Source organism: Labrus mixtus, chromosome 9, assembly GCF_963584025.1.
Source record: "Labrus mixtus chromosome 9, fLabMix1.1, whole genome shotgun sequence".
Lineage (NCBI taxonomy): Eukaryota > Metazoa > Chordata > Actinopteri > Labriformes > Labridae > Labrus > Labrus mixtus.
The window spans coordinates 20694396-20715404 of NC_083620.1; the positions used below are offsets into that span (position 1 = coordinate 20694396).

Sequence of the window (21009 nt, forward strand, 5' to 3'; positions counted from 1 at the left end):
TAGGTGAAACTAGTCGATGATACCAATTTCATTTGATTCAGTAAAGATTTATTTATTTTATAACAGAGTTCACAATAACAGCCTCATCAATTTTAAAATAAAAAAAAACTTTATTTCATGTCAACAAAACAATACTGTACCATGGTACGAGGTTAAAATATGTTACTGTTTTATTATTTAAATGTGTTGAATGTGAGCACATGTTTACATCAAAATCACATTTATATTTTTTGTGATTAGTGTTGCTGAAGGGAATCAATTAAACATATTGTGGATAACCTTTGCAGTGCCACTCATAATAAACAAAAGAACTCGTAATAAACAGAAGGCACATAACAGCAAGTTGTCATATTTCACTAAAAGTGACACAAATAAAAAATAAATACATGTTCAACTGAAAAAGAGCACTTCTTGGAGCCATCAAACAAAAAGAGGCTTTATCATGTATTGAATTTAAACTCACCGACTGAACGTGTTTGCCACGACTCAGTTCTGCTGTTTTCTTAAAGTTCTCCTCATAATTCAAGATTCATATCAGCCTCCTCATAGGTCATAACCATGATTCAAAGACAAGTTGTCTTCACTAGCAGTGACCTGATGTTCTTTCAGACACAGAAATTAAAACTAAAAGACTGTGCTTGTGCTTTTCCTTTTGTTTTGGCCACACTGAGGCCATTTGTTGATGTTGAGAAATAATCCTCATCACAAGAATGAATCTTTCAGAAAAATCTTTGTCCATCACCTCCTGCACAGTATGACTTGTTTCACAGCTGTGACACTGAAGCCTTTAGACCGCATCTTAACCTTTATGTCCTCTTGAGTCTGTTTCAGTGGCGTCTTCATCAGATAGACGATCCTCCTGAAACCTTCCTCTAGTCCCACTCCGCTGATGGCTGAACATGGCTGGATGAACCAGGCCCTGCCCTCACACACTCGTCTCAACTCCAGTTTCAGGCAGAGAGACTCGGGGCTCAGAGCTCCATGAAGGTCCTGTTTGTTGGCAAGAACTATGAGAGGAACTCCTCTGAGACTCTCATACCTCATGACCTGGGAAATTGAGAAAAAAGAAGAAACAAGGAACGCTTTAATTACTACAATTTAAGACAAACAGTTCAGATTAATTTATCTATTTTGAACTATCACCTACTAAGCATAAAGCAGAAACACTCAATATATAATTTAGAGCATCCTTAAATGTAGTTGTAAATAAATAAAGACATTTTTATTGTAAATCGATTAAGAACTCTTTACTGGTCCATCTGATAGACAGTGATTAACAGCACAAGGCAGAAAAGGCATTTTTAGACATTATCACAGTAAAACCTTGCGGTGAGTGATACATTCAACTGTTTAAAGAAAGCAGGGTGAGATTGTTTCTTGTTAAACTCACTACAGGACAAAATCTGCTAAAAGATAGGACTTACTTATTTGTTCACAGGAGGAGACAAAGTGACACAAACCGAAAGGAGACAGGGCTCTTTAAAATGTTCTTGTAATTGTTTAAAACTGTAGTACATTAAGCTTATAAGCTTTTTACTTATTCCATTCATAAATGTCTAAAGTCAGTCAAGTATAATTCTCTGCTTTGAATGACTGTATCTCAAGGTTTTACCACCAAAACAGGTTCTCCCACCAAAACAGGTTCTCCACCCTCACTCAAAACAAACTGAATGTATTTAAATTTCAAAAGTTAAACTTCGGACTTCTCCTATTTCATTTAAAAGTATTTTGTCAGTGTTAGTGTAGTTCATGCATTTAATTATTTAAAGTTTCATATTTGAGAACAAGCTGTGAAGTCACAAAATCAGCTCTAATGTTTTAAAGTGAGTGGAGTGTTGCTTTAGCAATCATATTTTTGTGTTTTTTTTAAATAATCAAATATCCTCTGATTTAATTACCCGATGCAGTTCCTTGCGAGCCTCGTCCAGCCTCTTCTGATCCCAGCTGTCCACCACAAACACCAGTCCTGCTGTATCCGTGTAGTGATGCCTCCAGTGGGGCCTCATCTTCCTCTGACCACCCACGTCCCACACTGTCAGGCCCGGGCTGCTCCTGTCTGTCTCCAGCGGCTCCACGTTGAACCCAACAGTGGGCACGGTCACCACGCTCTCATTGTACTTGAGTTTGTAGAGCAGGGTGGTCTTTCCTGATCCGTCCAGGCCCAGCATCAGGACCTGCGCTTGTTTCTGAGGCTTGGATCCATACATGCCCATGACCTTCACACTGCAGCCTGTGTCTATATATGAGAAAATGTATAGCTTCTTCCACTTGTATAGCTGTGTAAACTAAGTGGTCTGCACGCAGTGTCTCCCTTTGTGCTGTCTATCTGTAGGCTTAGTGTGTCTGCTCGCTCTGCTGTCAGTATGCTTTATGTACACACAGGCAGAGAGATCCCTCCCCCCCTGTTGTGATAGGATTCCTTCTGTCCCTGCATGGCTTTCAGTAAACCTATTTATATCCAAAGTGACGATGCAACTAAGTGGGAATACATGCAGTTCTCTGGTTACATCAGTACAGTCAGTGGAGTCATACCACACCTGCCCCGGATCATCACACATACACACCAGCAAGCAGGAAGTCCATGTTCGGAACAACGGGAAGATTCTTCCTGGCTGGATGTCCCACAGCAGTGACATCACAGGGACTTTTGGGAGGATTACTTACCCAGGCTTATTGGTAAATGTAGTTTCATATTTAAACTTACACGGTTGACTGAAGACTGGTATCCTTTATGCAAGAATGAATATAAAATAAATATAAATGTACATCTTTAATTATTATGATGGATCATAACACTTTCACTTGATGTAAATAGTAAATATTACTCGACTGGTCTTCAACCTACTCAAAAGAGCACATGTCACACTATTATGAAGGATTCAAGAAATCACTGATGACCAGTACCACATAACTTATCAGAGAATAGTTGTTTCAGTAGCAAAATAAATGCAGTCCATAGCCCAGCTCTTACAAAATGATAAATATAATGTGCAATAACAAACATCCTACAATAACCTGATGGGCTCACAGACTGTTAACAAGCTTTTCAGAAGTTGTTAAACTTTAGGTCTGACCCTAAACCCCCCCCCCCCCCCATAGTGTCTGGTTTTTACCGAGATACCGATTACACCAAAGTGCAAATCTCTACAGCATGCATGTATCACAAACACTTATATAAATAACATGAAAAATATTATCATTAATCAATTTTATAATTGCGAGAGTTCTCACACTTAAATAATACATTCTGCATGTTAGTGTGGTCAGAACTGCAACCTCACAGCAGAACTATCCTAATTTTAGCAGCGAGCAAAAAGCAGTCCGTTTCATTCTATTACAATTTTGCACATGTTGATGTATGAAATCTTTAGTGTTTGTAAAATTAAATAGGACTTCTGTTGTTGGTGAGAAAACATTACGCTTCCTCTTGTGGTTATTGATCCTCAATTTCCAGGGTGTAACTCAAAGTTGTAGTTCTTTAAAGCTCTTAATGGGCCACACGCTTAATGGATATGTGGTTATAATGATTGTTCTTTCCTGTTGACGCTCCTGCCAATGACCGTGTGCTTGACACATTAACACGGCCTGATGTGATATTCCAAGGTGATTCATTTTAGCCAAGATGTATAAATGTAGATGCTAAACAAGTCTGTGGTGTTTGAGTTGTGATAGTTCCACCTGCAGGTGGTGTTAAAGGGCTTGGAAAGTTTTAGCAACATGTTACACGTGAAAAAGGCCTCAGATAAAGCTGCAGTGACTGAAGCTAACATCTGCCAGTTATGGAAATTTGGCATATTCACCTTTTCGCTTAACACTTTAAAATGTCAGATTTCTTTCATTTTCATTTCCTTTACGGTTTATTAAAGTCAACAAAAACAAGTACAAATGCCACACAAACATTCTGTAACATACATTATCAAGGGAAAATATGGACTTAAAAAGCACAAACAAATCTTGATCTTTTATCATGTTTATATCTCTGAAGTTCAACAATCCATGGACAGGCGCACTGCTGTAGAAACAGTGGAGGGGTGATACCAACAATAGGACAGTATATACATTCATCTTACAATTTCATGTCTCTCGGAGACGTCTTGAAACAATGCTTTTCTACATCTGAGTTAGCAAGATATGACACGAGGTCGTGCGGTGTGCATGGTATAATCAACTGCGATACATACAAAAAAAAAAAAAACGAGAAGTAGTTTTGGCAGCAGACTTCAACACAGGAAATGAACAGTCGAAAAACATAAGGCAACAATAACGTAGTCCATTCAAAGGCTTATTACATGTTTGAGTTAGAGTTCAGGGAGACTTGACATTATCTGCACCAGAATAAAGGACTTTTGTTCTGAGTGGAGATCACATTGATGAATTGAACAGATGACAGGAAGTAGTAAACGAAGGGTCACAATTCTTTTGAAAAGCCTGTTGAAAGGTTTTTTTAATCTGACATGATAAAGTCCTATAGATAAAACAATAAAATCATACCCGCCAGTTTCTATCGGTAGTAACTCAATGTTTGCCTTTCACACACGTTTGAGTAACAGTCGATGTTATATCTTATCATCTGATACATTCCTTCAACACTTCACAAATCTATAATTACTTATGGGCAAATGATTTGAGGAGGTATTGCTTTAGCTATGAGTTTCATTTTAGACACATTTAAAGTGAGGTTGCTGTTCGATGACACATTTCATTATCCAATTATCAGGACATTATCAGAGGTCACATGAGTCTTTGGGTTTTAAAAAGTAAACAATAATATCTGAAATAAAAACTTTTTCAAGAGATTTTTTTTTAGACATTCAATGCCTCAACTTAGAAAATGTGGCAACTCAAAAAGGAACACCGGGAACCCATCATTATATAAGTGTGATATGTCATTGTGGTGGTTTCTCTTGCTGTACAATATGAATGGTGGTGTTTGAACAATCGCATGCACATTACCACATGTGTTTCTCATGTATAAAGGGAATAAAGGCATATGCATGATTTTGCACCAGGGACACGTATTTGATGTTGAAAAAAAGTCTCCGGACTTCTCAGGGCTGACGCTCGGTAGACTTTAAGGAACTGGACTATAACATGAGTCAAATAGATGATGAGTAAAATCATGTGGAGGTCAAACTTTCTTGTTATTTGTTAGACAATGATATGGATGTTAATGTGACACTTGTGTGTAATTATCACATAAAGACTGATATCTATCACTGATTCGCCTTTCAGTCACACACACACACACAAACACACACACACACACACACACAAACACACACACACACACACACACAAATATGTGCAGAGTCATGGATACACCCACAGCTGCACCGAGCTGAATCTGTTTATTTTGCATAACAGTGACCCAGTTTGCATTAAGGTGTCAGAGCAACATTGACTAAAGCCTAAATTAGAGACACTTAATGTTTTAAGTAAAAATAAAAGGAGAGGGGACGGTTCATGTACGGATGCATTGATAAGTAACATCTGTAAATATCTGTGATAGAAATAGTTCTTGATCAAAAAAAGTTGCACTCTTTTTTTTAAAATTGTTTATCTTAAACCTATTGTATTCTTAATGATATTCAAACATTATCGAGTGTGGTAGACGGGCGTTCTACTTCTCGCTAGCCTTGCCTTTAAACTTGACCACCATGACAGTGATGTTGTCGGGGCAACCACGATAGAAGGATTGGAGGACGATGCTCTTGGCACCAAAATGCGGCTCGTCCAGTCGTTCCTTGATGAAGCGGACTGCCTCCTCGTTGCTGAAGGTGTCCCACAGGCCGTCCGATGCCAGGATCATGAACTGGGGCTGCAGCTTGTTCAGGTCGAACGACATGATGTCGGGATCAGGAATGACCACGTTGAGGTTCTTCAGCGGGTAGTCGCCGAGAGACCGGGACATGGCCAAGATGCCCTGAACTCGCCACGAGCCGTTGAAGCTGATGAAGCCTCCTGAGGAGACAGAAGGAGGGGGAATGGTTGGAAAATGATTAAACATGGATTAGGGAGCGAAACAAAGGGCGGACATGGTTGAAAAGTGTAAGAAAGAATTTGAGGAAGCACAGGATAGAATAAAGATGGAGGAACATGAAGTAGTGAAACAGCTGTTTTCCATGTTACTGCTTTAAAACCGAAGATAAAAGATCATCTTTGTTCCAGTGAACCGACTGGCAGCGCGCCTTTTCATTATCCATAATGTGTATCAATTCAATGCTCGCCGTTCATGCTCATGGAAAAATGTGTTTACGTTGGACACATTTCAATTTAAGTCACATCCTGAAGTACAGCTGCGTGTCCTCTGTGGCTTCAACAGATCTGCAAGCAGGGAATTGTACTGGAAATGAGTGGAGAAGACTTCCATACTAGGTCAGGCTGACTTCATGGTTACAAGTTGCAAGGCCACAGCCAGCTTCGAAAAAACACTGAGGTTGAGAGTTCAGGCTACAAAATGTTGTTGAATCCAAAAATAAATCCCATTATGTGTAACTTTCCAAAATAAATTGCACTTAGGTTATCTAAATTCCCCCAATGCCAAGAAAAATCAGAAACGATACGACCCTGTCCTCGGCAGTATCTACTTTAGTAATGGCTGCCTCTTTAGCGAGCTGCTTTCACAAAACTGTTCAAATTGCATTTAAAAACAAGAGGCATGCTATGGTCAGTAATAAAGCTAATAAATGCATTGATGACTTAATGTGTCTTTCCTGAAAGTAAACTTAGACTATTTACTGTCTTCACTCAACCATTGGTTGTATTTAATTCAAATATTCTTGAATATTTAGTTAATTTTAATTGCCACAAGAAGCATTAAGTTTAGTAGAAAAACATTCTTTGACTCAAAGCCTTCAGACTAAGATCACAGTTGTGGTTCGGCTGTGGTTCGGTGGTAGAGTCAGTCGTCTCTTAAACGCAAGGTTGGGGATTTGAACCTCAGCACCTGCAGTCACATGTCCAAGCATCCTTAGGCAGGACACTGAACACAAAATGCCCCCAATGCTACTCCAGCCAATGAACGGGATAAGTTACTGATGGACCCTTAACACCGCCATCAGTGTGAATATGGTAAGAGTGGGTGAATGTAACCTGTAGTGTAAAAGCACTTTGAGAAGTCAGAGGACTAGAAAAGAGCTCCACAAGACTAAGTCCATTTAGCATTTTATCATTTACTAAGAATATAAAAACAACAATAATCTGTAGGTTTGCTTTATACTTGTAACTCTCACTGAAATTGTAATATCAATAAAAAAAAAAAAAAACGTAATATAGAACTTTTATTAAAATTGTTTTTGAGATCCCATGTTTGAAATAAAATAAGAACACAAAAAGCTTGAGAAATAAATCATAAAAATAAACAAAATTCCATGTGTTTTTACTGGGTGTTCCTCGCCTCCTCAATCTGTACAAAGACTCAAGTTTTTTTTTTAAAAGTTCATTAGAACTTATTCTCAAGGAAATAACAAGTGAATACCCGAAAAAGGTGGTAAAGATTCACTATTACTTAAATGTAAGATTTTAGGTCGAAACCTTTACTGAAAACTTTGCTCAAATGAAGGTGATTAAAAAAACCGATTGGTGAAGTATAAGTAGTGAAGGTGAGTGGCAGTCTGTTGTTCTAAGAAAGCTTTCTCCATCTTTGGTATTCTAAGCTCTTGTTTCTGGTGTAGACGGCAATTAATTAAGAGTTGCAACAGTTTTAACTAAATCAGGTTTCCCTCATTAACATGTAAATTTATGCAAAAATCTAATCAGATCTTCAGCTCTACCTCTGGAGCCCGTGGTGCAGATGTAAAGTTTCTCTCAGTAATTTGCTCTTGAGTGTCTGTTTACAAGAACATGTCACAGAGAGAGACAAACATCATCAAAACAAAGATAATGTGACCCCTGAGAGGTTGACTTTATAAGAAGCATTTATGAAAGGTTCCAGTGTTTGAGAAGTCATGATTAAAACAACAGGGAATCTTAGCACTCATAGTATTATAATGAGTATTTTAACCAATAGGTTTGATTTTAATGAGCAAATTCAATCTCTGAGGCTTTTCACAGTACTCCATTAGGCCATTAGGTGGCGATAGTGAGCCATACTAACAGTGACCACACTGACTGACTGACTGATCTGGCAACCAGCCATGAAACTCTTCTCAGCAGAGAGAGTATGCAGATATGGGAGATGCCTAGAAATACACCTTAAATGTCTGGCTGCATTTGATTACACGCTGCTTTGGAAGGAAATTGCGTTATCAGTCACTTGGGTTTGATGTCAGCTTGAGACACAAGAAACAATGGTGTTAAGCTTTGATCATGAGAAGACTTATTTGATGCTTTCATGACAACAATCTTTTGAGTTTTAACTAAACCCTTTTGTTGTGCCGTTCAGAATCAGGTAAAAAAAAAAAAATTAAAAAATAATCTGCAGCTCTGGACTGCAGCTGTTTCCTCACCGGCCTTCTTGATTCTCTTGCGTTCTTTCAGCTGGTACGGTTTGTGATCGTGCGATAGAGGAATGGCGTTGCCGTCTTTATCGCAAAGGACTCCACGAGAGTCTCCCACGTTGGCCACCGTCAGCTCCTTATCAGACAGCAGGGCCACCAGACACGTAGTACCTGGAACAGACGGAAGAGGAGTGGGTCAGCAGGGGGAACAGAAGAAGTGCAGAGGAACAGAAGAGAAGCAGGAGGAGGGAGAAAGAAGTTGTACTGTTGTAAATGTTCTGGAAAATGAACTGAGAAATCAGTGCAGCTATGCGGGTATTTAGTCATAAACAAAGTAGTGGAGACTTTAAAGTCAAACAGATGATTTAACTTCAGGAAAAATCAGGGGATTAGAAAAGTTAGTACAATTCCTTTGAGGCTGATCAGGATTGTTTGTGCAAGATCTCATGGCAGCAACTGGAGACTTCAAATGTCAACCTGATGGTGGCAATGGAGGAAAAATTCAGGTGATTTCAAATGCATTCTTCTTCATGTGGTCCTGAATGACATTAATCTGTCTTATTGTTTACAGCCCCAAAGGTTTCATCCATCTGTAATACAGTCTTCATAAAAGTTTATAAAATTATTATTTAATACATTTCTCTACTTATCTTTCTTTGTTTTGCACAATCAGCAACTTATAGGGTTGAAGTATTTTTCTGAGCATGAACTCTTGGCTAATGGATTGGGCTAGCAGATGAAATGGTGATAAGCACGCAGATGTGTTTGGTTTCTTTTATAAACTATGCAGAGTACTAGTTATTTGTATATTTATATTAGAATATCAATTGATAGATTCCTGAGTAAAAAGTGCGGATCAGCACTCTGTGTGTGTGTGTGTGTGTGTGTAGTGTGCATGTAAAGCTCCAGCTCCTGTGTTGATGGTGTTGACATGCTGTGCCTCTTGCGCTTCTGCAACACTGTAACACAATGTGAAATTAAACATGACAATATTGCGCCCTTACAGCTGCAATAAGTACTCAGGCATAATGATGGCAGATCATTCCGGCACTGCTGAGAATCGCGATGTGTAGATGAAAATTATTTGCAGTACACACGTGTTCCTCCTGCACTTAAAGTGGAACACTGAAGACGTGTGCAAACATTGCGAAACACTCTTTGAAGTAACTTCTCTTCCTTGCAACGCTCTCCAACCACGCTTTCCTTTCTTCTTCTCCTCCTTCCTCTCTTTGTTTAGCTTCCCAGCCAGGCAGAACAGAGTCTGGACTCACAATCTGAGGCCTATTGTGTGAGATCCAAAGTCCTGGAGAGAAAGAACAGACCTGCCTGCTCGGCCATCTGCTCACACAGAGTACAGACAAAAACTGGGGAGAGAGAGAGAGAGGGAGGGAGAGAGAGAGAGAGAGAGAGAGAGAGCAGAGGATAGAAAATCAAAGAGGGGAAAGTTGGGAATCCTACTGGCCTGGACCACCCGGACAGAAGGAGAGGGATGAGATTCAAGCAAATGGGACTATATAGCAGATTGATTATTATTTTTTTTTTTAATATTTATTTTTGGTCTTTTTGTGCCTTTAATGGAGAGATAGGACAGTGGATAGAGTCGGAAACCAGAGAGAGAGAGTGGGGAGCGACATGCGGGAGGGAGGCCACAGGCGGGATGCGAACCCGGGCCGCCCGCTTGAGACGACAGCCTCAACACATGGGGATCGCGCCCTAACCATTGCGCCACAGCAGATTGATTTTTATGTAAAAATTGCCCCAAGGATTCAGGAAAGATAAACAGAGCCGGTTTAAATGTCATAAGAATGTGGATGACCTGCAAAGATTTAAAACCTCCTTTAGAGTTCTCCACCTTGTTGTGATTTCATATGAACGGCAATTTACGTTGTGCTGAGTGAAAAAATCTTCAAACTTCACACAGTCGGTGTGTGAGGACGAAGACGGAGGAGAAGGACGCACAGGCAGCAGATTCAAAGTAGAGGGAGGATGAGGGGAGAGGACAGTTATGAGGGGAGAGATTACTTCTCAGCGGAACAATGATTTTATTATTCCCATTAAAAGCTAGGGTGCGAGAAAAATAAGTGATAAATAGAAAAATGGGCAAGAAAAAAAGAAGACAAAAAGCACTAGCTGGAAGCGAGTCTGGAAGAATGAAGTGAATATTGATGCCACTTAATTTTCAATGACTTCGTAAATCTTTTACACACAGTTTGTGAAAAATCCATTTCTATTAGTTTCATCATTGTAGGCTTCCCTAATCCTTCTCCTTGTGCCTGTATAGCTGCCGCTGCTGCTGCTGCACTGTGCCTTCCTGTCCAGCTAATTATCCTTATCTAGTTCCCATGGCGATTGAGATAATGGACTGAGGTGCATTGCTAGCACACCCTCCTCCAATTAGACCAGCCGTGCCAAGCGCACTTTCAGCATTCCCCATTAAAACGGGCACCATGGGCCGCACGTACCCCGTGCTCATGCTAATTAATGGCTGGGCTCGGCCAGGAACACCTCCAGCCCGGCAAGAAGATTAACATCTCAAACCCGGTTATATGCCCACTCCTATTTGTATTATTACACCGATTCTGTTGCTCAGAGTGAGCAGAGATTTGGTGTTTGTGCTCTCAGTGAAGAAGTAGACGTGTCCACACTTCACCATCATATTCAGGGGGCTGATGTTCTTAAACAAGCGTCTTGGCATTTAGTTGCAAAAATGTGGAAGCAGGACCGTCAGGGCCCTGCTCACCCAGCTCGTCGTCTCCTTCAGAGAATTGCTTAAAAACACTACCTGCCAATTAGTAGCCACATCAACTTCCGTTGAGCTGTCGTACCGTCTTACCTGCCCTTCCTGGATTGTTAACATTTATACTGATGCTATTTTTAGCATTTTGCACACAGCTTAAGCATCTTCAGCCACTTTATCAAGCCTGTGCAACACTTTGAATTTACTATATATTTGGTCACCATAAAGCTTGAGAAATAGATATATTCCATTTAATAGTTTAAATAAATTAAAATTAAAACTAGCAGTTCTGAGCTAGCATCAGCCTATTTGGAAGCCTCTATGAGATGTTGCTTTGAGCTCCTGTGTACTTTAAGAAAACACCACCCACTCATTTGTCCCACTGCGTTTTTTCCCTGTTGTTCTTTTGATGCAATGAAAAGGGATGATCATTGTTTGTCATAAACATACAGAAACATTCAGGACATATCTGGGTTAAACACAAAGTCAATCTCGTCTGGTTTAAAAGTGAACTTCAGTATTGTTACACTGCACTCTTTATAACATTATAGGACAGTTAAAGCGTATCAAAACACTGCTGTACAACCACAGATGACCTTTTATTCCACTAATTATTTCTTTTTCAAAATCTGATTCACACTTTACCCACAATGGATCTCAACCAGGCTTGAAAATAATTTCTTCATCATATTTATTTGCACTCCCCATGATGCTACAAGTCTGTGGGGTTCCACTTAAGGATAATCAATCACCCAATTTCCTTTTTCTCAAACAACTCAGTGATTGCATTACAATAAAAAGTCCTGGGGCTGCACGCCTAACACACAGAACACATCTAACACTTTGCTATATTTGCTTTATGGCATATGTTGATAGATTAATGTAGGTTCTTCGTGAAGACTATAACAATGAGTAAGGTCTCTATCCTGCTCTTTCAGTAAGTGTCTTGAGATAACAGTTCTTCTTCTCCAAGTTCAGTCTAAGTTTTCAGCTGTCCACATAAAACATAAACAATCCCTCTGACTTCCCTGTAATCTGAAAGTCAAAGTTGGAATTTCGTCAGGTTAAGCTTTAGTGGGCTTTTCCAATAAAACTTTTAATTCTTGTTCACTACAGTCAAACAAATGTAAATACATTTAGTAAGTCACTTGTGGACATTTATATAAAAAGCTAAGAGTTTGACCCACAGGCTGGAAAAGAATCACTCAGGTTTGAAGTAGTCACTATGGTAAACTATATTCCCCAGTGTGAAAAAATAGTATGATTCTAGTTTGTGGACATATTTGGGCTTTAACATTAATGAAGGAACATTTGTCAGTGCCACCAGAGTTGAAAAGGTGCTGTGCTGTGTGCAAAAAACAGAGTGATCTAGAGAAGGAAACACTGTAGAGTTTAAACAAAGTGGGTAAACACACTTGGTGTGAGACAACACTTGGCTTAAAGGGGAATGGAATGTAAATGGAAAACAACAAAGCAAACATCATTGGAGAATAAGTGGAAAAAAATGACTCATAGCAATTAAGAAACTGCTGACAATGACATCAGCATTCAGTTTGTAATGATTATATTGAAAACAAATGCAAAGCATAGAGAAGTGTAAACATAATGAATGGTACTTAACAAAATGGAGCCTCACTCTGTAGAGAATAATGATAAAAGCTAAAGTGCATTTTTAGAAGACTTAAATTGTACAGACAGATCGGGAAATCGGAGAGATGTTTCTAACAACTATTGTACTGATATATTGTTAAGTGACACATTTTCTTGCACTTCATTATCAATAGTCTGGCGTCAATCATACAATTACTAACATGACATCACAAAGGTAAGAATAAATCCCTCCGTCCTGCAGGCATTTGATAAAGAAATTCTTCTGCTTTCTGGCAGTTCAACATTTTGCCAGTTTGATATAAAATGACGCTGGGTTTGTTTATGTTGGGGTTTGTGTGAGGAGGGATCAGCCTCCATGCACAAACTGTTTTATATCACTTGCCTACAGAGTCTAAGCACGTTATAATGTAATGAATAAATACAGAATGCGGAACGTTTAAGCCATTGACTTTGTACACATATGGACGTCACATCTCCACCTCCCCCCCGTTGTACAAAAGTGAAGCCAAAATACCCCAGCAAAGGAGCAGACATATTGTGACGGGCCCGTAGAGACTCCGCCCCTTCTGTTCACCAAAACTCACATTTAACAGACGGATAAGAAAGCGAAGATCCCTCAGGTCGACACAGTCCACAGCAGAACAGATTCTTCTGTCATTTAAAAGAAGACACTCGTGGTTATGGAAAGTTCAATGACTCGGGCGTAGGTGTTTCTGTGGAAAACGCTGCATGAGCCGCATTTGACAACAGATCTGTCAATCATGGCATTTTACACCTTTTGATAGCATCAACTAACCAATGAAAAATAAAATCCTATAAATAAATCAGCAAGTTAATAACTAGCTATTATGACAGGAACCAGGATTGGGAAACATTTGATATGTATTATTTTGTTTTAGAGTCAGTCAGTAGGGGGAGCTCTAAATGTTTGTTGTTCCCTAGCTGGGAGCCGTTGTCTTGTCCATCTTTTACGCAGTCAATGGTTTATTCCTTCTGTGTAAATATACGTTTTGCATAATAGCACATTTTTTAAATCCAGAAGACAAACCATGACGCACAAAGGGTTTTCTGTTTTTATTTTTGTGAGTGCTCATTTTTCCTTTAATCGATCTACAAAAATGTCCTCAACTAAATGACACAAAGACCCTTTGTGCACGAAGATGTGGTTATATTGTCAGCCTGGTCTCTGCGCTGCTTGCAACTAACTGATTACAGGACTGATGTACGGATACTTTAGTGTGACTGTGTAGGCGCAAGATGTGTCACGTAGCTACAAAAAGGTTAGTACCAACAGAATACCACACATCAAGGTGACTGTTTCCATAATAGACTCTAAGCTCCCGGCATTCCCATCAAGGTCCCATCTCTCTTATCTTTCTTTCAGGCGCTTTTGTTCACAGATAAACAACAGAGGGATGAACAAACAAGAGGGATACATCTGATAGGCTGTTGTCCAGGGGCCTGGGAAATGAATTGTGAGTGTATCTCTCTATTTTCCTGTTGTCTTCTTTCAGTGCCAGCTTCATTTAGGGCCTCGATTGGGACAGAGCGCAGAGGGGGCTGCTCACCCTAAATTATGTGATTGTTGAATCAGATACAGGAACAAGAATGGACAACAATTACCTGATCAGCGGATCGTCCCCCACGAGACACTGAAACCGCAACAAATGCAATCCCTGAATGTCTAAACAACACAGGAGCTTGTCTGAATGTTTTATCTCTAACCTCGGCGTCAGTCTCTCTTTCTGTGCAGCCCAAATGCAGGATGAAAGAAATATTGACAGATAAGAAATATTTTTCGACAGATCACATAGCCAAAAAAACAGTAAGTAAGCAGGGGGATCAGGAAGGGGAGATTTTCTCTGGAGCTGTTCTGAGAGCAACAGGGATCTGAGTGGATGCTTATCTGCCGCTGGGGAATCAGCGCAGGAGAGGAGGATGAAGATAAAAGAGGATGAAGAGGTCATGAACAGGTAGCTATCTTCTTTGTGAGAAAATAAATCAGCCCCCAGACTGACCACTGCAAGTTCATTCTTCAGTGAATCATATGACCCCATGATTCCCTAAAGGACGTGAGGCCCTCTCCGTGGCCCCTTCATTCCGATGAAGCCTCCTCACTAACCCTCATATGAGTCACATGTCAGCTGTCTGTGCAGGCTCCCACTTAGACTGTACACTTTTCAGACTTGTTGTTATCTAATAGTGAGCCTTTCCAGTTTCTTCCCCGTCATCTCTTGTCTAAAGGAACAATAACTTGGATCTATTTTGTCCGCCATCTTTTTTTTTTTTATTGGCTATGAAACAATAAAACTCACAGAAGCAAATTTTTGAGACGTGTGAGCCTGTTGACAGCACGGCAACAAAGTCTGACAGGGTACGAAAGACAAATGGTTCAGATGACGAGATGGGGTTGAAGACAAGGAGCAACTGTTTTAAGAATATGTAAACTTTTCTTTTTTTTTTATTTGGTTTAAAACTTAATTTTGAAACTTTAAGTGTCAACGTAAAGACTAGCTCACCAATCCTGAACTGCAACATCGTTGGTCTGATCCTCCCCATTGGTTTCTTTACATCATGTCTGCCTAACAACAGGAGTTTTGTTTAAAGCATTGCCCTGCTAGTCTAATCTACTCCAAAAATACCAAAGCAGCGCCTGTAAAATGGTGAAGTATGATAATCTCTAAATTTAAAAAACAATCTTTTTTTACTCAACATTACTCTGTAAGATGTAGCCTATCATTTCTTAGGTTTAAATCACTGCAATCGCTATGCTAATTCTGCTAGCCCAGTTATTGTTCTCTTCTTCCTACTCCACTCTCATTCGCCTTTCAGCGTCACCCTTTGTATCCTCGCTCTCATTCTCCTCACCCTTTCAACATCTCCCCTTTCAATTTCTACCTTTCCTTCGCCTTTGTCTCAGCTCTTCTCTTTAATTGTTCCATTGCTCTTACAAGCGAAATGTCCTCCTACCACGCATACATCTTTACCTCTGACCCTTCTCCTACCACTCTGCATCCATAACACTCTCCCCTCTCATTCCTCACCGCTCCCTCTCTGCCTCCCTCCAGAGATAATTACTACAAGCCTTGTGAAGATCAGCTTGTATTTAAACAGCTGAATAAGCAAGACCCGGGGCTGCTGACACTCACTTTTCAACAACAGTCAAGTGAAACAGTGGAGGAGAAATTAATAGTTTGCGTGCAACGTCAGAGGGAACATTTTAAAATAACGCCCGGCACTTACTGCTGCTTTCTTGTTGTGCCTCCAGTAATGAGCAACGCTCTGGAGTAAAATCCATCTGCGTGTGGTGGCCTCTGCCCTTGACTCGGGCCACACCAGGCAGACACGCATTCAGATCATTATTAAATGATGATGATTAAAGTAGCACCTGGACAGACAAAACCACTGCAGGAAAAGTTGATGCAAGAACAGATGTGCATGTTTGCCAGAATAAACCATTCATACGCGTTAGTGTTTTATGTTTTTGCAGTTTTGGAGGGCTGTTGCGGCGACTAACAGACAAACACACACCTGCTTCATTGTACGTGGCTGAAAGCTTCTCCAGCATTTCCCTGTCCAAATTCAGGATCTGCTGCTCCAGGATGGAAGGATAGTTCAGGCCCCCTCTCTCCTTTTTCTCGTCTTTCTCCTTGTCTTTATCCCGGTCTCGGTCTTTCTCCCGTTCATAGGTCAGCAGCTGCTGGCGGAGCGCCGGGGCCAGGTGGGCCTTGGCAAAGTCAGCAGCAGCCTGTGATGGAAAGCAGAGACAATTATTTGATTATGAGACAAAACAGAGTTGATAATTGAGCTGTAAACTGTATACAATATGTACACATCTTTTTAGCTTCTTTATATTTCTTTTTTTTTGTGTGTGTGCTGATTTTGGTTTTGAAAAGAACAAAAAACTCTCAAATATTACCTTCAGCACTGGGAGCTTTTTACATATTTTTTATTTTAATCTCATTTGATGGTCTAAAGTTAAACCATTAATACTTTCTTTTTATTTTCAGTCATCAGAAGAAATGGTAGTTGCCCACATACCCAAATGGATAGTTGAGGCGTAGGACTGTAGCTAATAACAGGTTTAAATTAGTACAGTACCTTTAAAGGTCACATATTATGCAAAATACACGTCTCCATGTTTTTCTAACACTAATATGTGTCCCTAATCTGTCTACAAACCCCCCCCATTATGAGTAAAGTCCATCCTCTCCATCTTTTGCCTGCTCCACTTTTCAGGAAATGTGTGCTCAAACAGGCCGTTTGGAGAGTTTCCCTTCATGACATCACAAATGGCAGTAAACCCCTCCCCCTGATGGGTGACTCACTGGCCAGGTGTTTGTTCTGCCTTCTCTCCGTAAACAATAGGACATGGTGCAAGAAAGCCCAAACCACCCAAATCCTTCCAGAGGGGCGTGGTCAGACACAGCTTACCTTCTGAATAACACCCAACTGAGTTTGAATGAATCCCTGGAGTAGAGATCTCTATTGACAACTTCAAAGCAAAATGAATTCATTTGGTCAATGGCAGAGGTACTTTACGTACTTTACAGTGGCAGAAACCCGCTTCACCGTTCTTTCTTGCTGAGGCAGATAAATCACAGATAAAACAGAAGATAAAGAAAAGTGCATCGCCAGTCGAACGCTCAGAGGCTCACCCTCACACCCTGCTGCGGGATAGAGCTGAGCCAGAGAAACTGAAGCCTCACCTCCATCCATTTAAGTCGAAAGGTAAAAGCAACTACACCACTTTCTGTCTTTTATCATTCTCGCTGCACTTTCAGAGCGACTCATGCCTCTCCTTCCTCGAGCTTGGAGCCAAACAGGGAAGAGGAGCCGGTCCAAGGTCGTGAGGTTCAGAAAGTTACAAAAGTACAAACGTCACATGATATTCTGCTTACGTGTCACTGATCGGCAGCATCCCAGATTCATACAACTCATATTTCAAGCATGGATTCCATTTGCAGCAATTAATCAGCAGTGGATGCAGAGACAGAGGGAGCTGCTTCAAGCTTGCAGGAGAGAGAAATAATTTCCGGCAGCTGAATATAATGCTGTGAGGTCATATGACAGAGACCCAGAGATGAACCTTGATGTCTCAAGTGTTCTGAAGCTGTCCCCATTTAGCTCGCTCTCAAATCTATACCTCCTTTCCTCTCTCTCTCTCTCCTTTTCTATACCTCGTTCTGCTCTGGGAAATTACTTTTGTGGACTCGGATAACCCTGCGACGTCTGCTGCTTCTTCTCTCCATGAGAACGACTCATCCACTCATCTCTAGTTATATATCACGTCAGGGTTACTGAATCTGTCCTCTGCAAATGTATCACTCTTCTCCTGTCTCCTGTCTCCCGAAATGAATCCCCAAACACCTTGTGTTTTTCATTTGTGCAAGTTTACAAGCATTTTTTTCTCATCTCATTTCTAAAGTTTCTTTTTGGCTCTTTTTACTCATTTTCATACACCCGTCTCACACAGCCTCCCTTTGTCTCGTCTGAAGAAGACAATCACTGTTGGCATTCCTTCATCCTGGTGGTTACCATTCAGAGAGCAGGAGTCATAAACTGGGTTCAGAAGGTTGTAAATAGAACAAGGAGGCATTTGTCTGCCTGGGATTTTACTGTGCCAATTATTGAGCCGTTTAATTGTCTGCCTTTCAGTCCTTCACAAAGCAAGGGGGTCATGAACCCTTTTTCCAGCTATCTCCCTACTATCCATTTGACCGCCCAAGCACGTGTATGAACCAATCGGTGTGAATGCATGTGTGTCAGCCTCATCGACTGACTGGGAAGTGGATGCTAAATCTAAATAATCTGACCATCTAACCTGCTGACTAACAACATCGACACATCAAACACCTGGCAGCAGCATCTGCACCTTCTTCCCAGAAGAAAAGCAGGAAAGGAGGATGAGGGAGGGATCACAGGGATGATGGGGGCTAAAGGCTGTGGGATAGAGGGATGAACACGGTATACCAAGGGTAGTTACACAAAGTAACAAAGTAGAGGATGAGATTAGGGGGTTGGCTTAAGCACAGAAGAAATCATTGAGAGTGCAAAAACAAAATGACTGAGTATACAGTGTTTAAAGGCAGAGTTTTTTTTTTCCTATCTGAAAGAGACATAGCCCTTTTCGCACATGCACTCCTGAAAATGTTGGGGCAATGAGCTACAAATACTCTTCGAGCTGAGTGGAGCTACAGAATCATGTTATTTACTCGTATAATCTGTGGGTGCACACTCAGACTGACTCCTTCTCATGTCATTGAAATACAAAATATCAACTTTATTATATGAAGTTTATCTGATTGATTTGAACTAAATGGGCAATGATATAGTGATATATAAGTGGCATCTTTCTGTCTGATTAATTAGTTTAAAGCAGACATATTTGGTTAGATTTGAATACAATTATGAAACAAAAACTAGCCGAAGTTGTTAGATCATTTACTATTTGCAATTGAAACTATTCTAAGAATCAAATAATTGCGGAGAAAGTTATAATTGTGACTTGTACTCCGAGTGCAGGAGAGCTGGCTCACACTGCATTCAGTCATAGCATGGCCAAGTGTCACATTGGGTTCTCCTTCAGACCCGCACCACACATACAAGCACAAAAACTCTAAGTACACAAGTCCATATGCACAAACACACAAACACTCCTATCTCAACAGGGCCACCTACACACTCTTCTCCCAGTGCATCATCTACCCCATTTACCAAACCCTCCCTGCTGACTGCTAACTGTGAGCCACTCAGACGAACAGTCCGACAGAAATAGTCAGGCTTTTTAAACACTTCCATCCATCATGTCGCCGGGCCGGCAGAGAAGAGGAAAGTCATCTGAGTTTTCCGCTAGAATCACCCTGAGGGAGTCTCGTAACCGAAGTAGAAAAATCTCTCTCTGCGCTCTCCCTGACAGATCAAGCAGGCAGATGGAGAGAGGAAGAGAGAAGGAGGAGTGGGGGGGGGTGCTGAGGAGGAGTGTAAGAATCATTTATTAGCGTCACTCAAGAACATCATTAAAGAAAGAGAGACGGTCCCTCCGCTTTAGGAGACTGATCACGAGATAAGTGAAAGAAAAACCATCAAAGCACTGAAATACAGAGAAAGCATGTGGATTGATAAGACAGAGTCCATTTCCAAAAAATCCTCTACACGCTTCTGATTTCTAGCTCATTTAGTTTGAATAATATTCACAGACGTGATGACAGAAGAGATTATATATGCAGTTTTCATATCCCAGTTTAGTATGCAATGCCTGTTAATTACCTGGGAAGGTAGGTTATGATTAGTCTTTACACTAATCGAGCAGGACAACCTAAATACATGTATGGTATTGTGATAAGTATGGAGACTTTTGCTCTCTGGAAACACACATGTGCTGTGCAGAGGTGTAGCATGTCTCTCCTTAGCATGACTTTGCAGAGCTCAGTGTGTCCACAGGGTAGAGAACAGCATGAGCATGGAGCCCTAATTTCATTATCTCACACCTGAGCTCTGTATGTGTCAAAGCGATGCCAACCACAGGCTGTGAGAGGGAGTGTGTGTGCGCATGTGTTGGCAAATATTGTCTATGTTTCATAAATAGATGCACTCTCATTTGAGGAATATGAATGAAGGCAAACATCGCTGGGGTTAGAGTAAAAGCAAACATGAACACCCAGAGCACTTTTATCACTTTAAAAGCTTGAGACTGTGAATTGCTTGTATGTTTTTGAAATAGACACGGTTTGTTTTGGAGTCAATTTGGAGCTCGGCTAAAAAGACGACAGAGATAGCAAGTCCTTAAAGGGACGAGGAGTTTTAATATGGAGGGGGCAGAAGTTCAGTCAATAAGGACTTGGCTTAGGAACTGGAGGGTCGCCAGTTCAAGTCCTGATATGACACAAATTTGGAAAATTGGTACTGGTTGCTGGAGAGGTGCCAGTTCATTTCCTGAGTACTGCTGAGGTGCCATGGAGCAGGGCACCGATGACCCCTGCTCTGGGCGTGCTCCCCTCACTCTGACATCTATCCAGTAATGCATGTCTCCATAAGTGCCTGTCCATAGAATCATGTTTGTGTATGTGTGGCATGTCCAATATCGATACGAGTGGAAAAAAATGTATTTCGTCTCCGGGATTATTTAAGTATATCTGAACAACTTAATCACCTGAAGAATATCATTTGGTACAAACAAAGTCAGCTCAACAGCTAAACAGACCTTTTTGTTTTTCTACTTTT

The 21009-nt window shown here is 40.6% G+C and overlaps 2 protein-coding genes across 2 annotated transcripts in view; both read right to left on the reverse strand.

Moving 5' to 3' along the window:
* Window positions 1-26: 26 nt before the first annotated feature.
* On the reverse strand, window positions 27-2351 carry LOC132980592 (ADP-ribosylation factor-like protein 14). Its single transcript, XM_061046804.1, has 2 exons — window positions 1899-2351; window positions 27-1047 (listed from the first exon to the last, which is right to left on the reverse strand). The coding sequence occupies exons 1-2, from the start codon at window positions 2211-2213 to the stop codon at window positions 739-741; spliced, it is 624 nt and encodes a 207-aa protein (XP_060902787.1). The 5' UTR covers window positions 2214-2351; the 3' UTR covers window positions 27-738.
* A 1603-nt stretch (window positions 2352-3954) lies between these two features.
* Window positions 3955-21009, reverse strand: part of ppm1lb (protein phosphatase, Mg2+/Mn2+ dependent, 1Lb) — a 42358-nt gene continuing 25303 nt past the window's right edge. The window contains exons 2-4 of the mRNA XM_061046802.1: window positions 16318-16534; window positions 8448-8609; window positions 3955-5961 (exon numbers count right to left, since the gene is read on the reverse strand). Of these exons, the coding sequence (XP_060902785.1) occupies window positions 5621-5961; window positions 8448-8609; window positions 16318-16534 (720 nt within the window). The 3' untranslated portion in view covers window positions 3955-5620. The remainder of the gene's footprint in view (window positions 5962-8447; window positions 8610-16317; window positions 16535-21009) is intronic.

Coding starts and splice junctions, on each gene's coding strand:
- LOC132980592 (XM_061046804.1), bottom strand. CDS start 2,213: ATGGGCATGTATGGATCCAAGCCTCAGAAACAAGCGCAGGTCCTGATG. Junction 1,048..1,898: donor CTCGCAAGGAACTGCATCGG/GTAATTAAATCA, acceptor TCAATTTCCCAG/GTCATGAGGTATGAGAGTCT.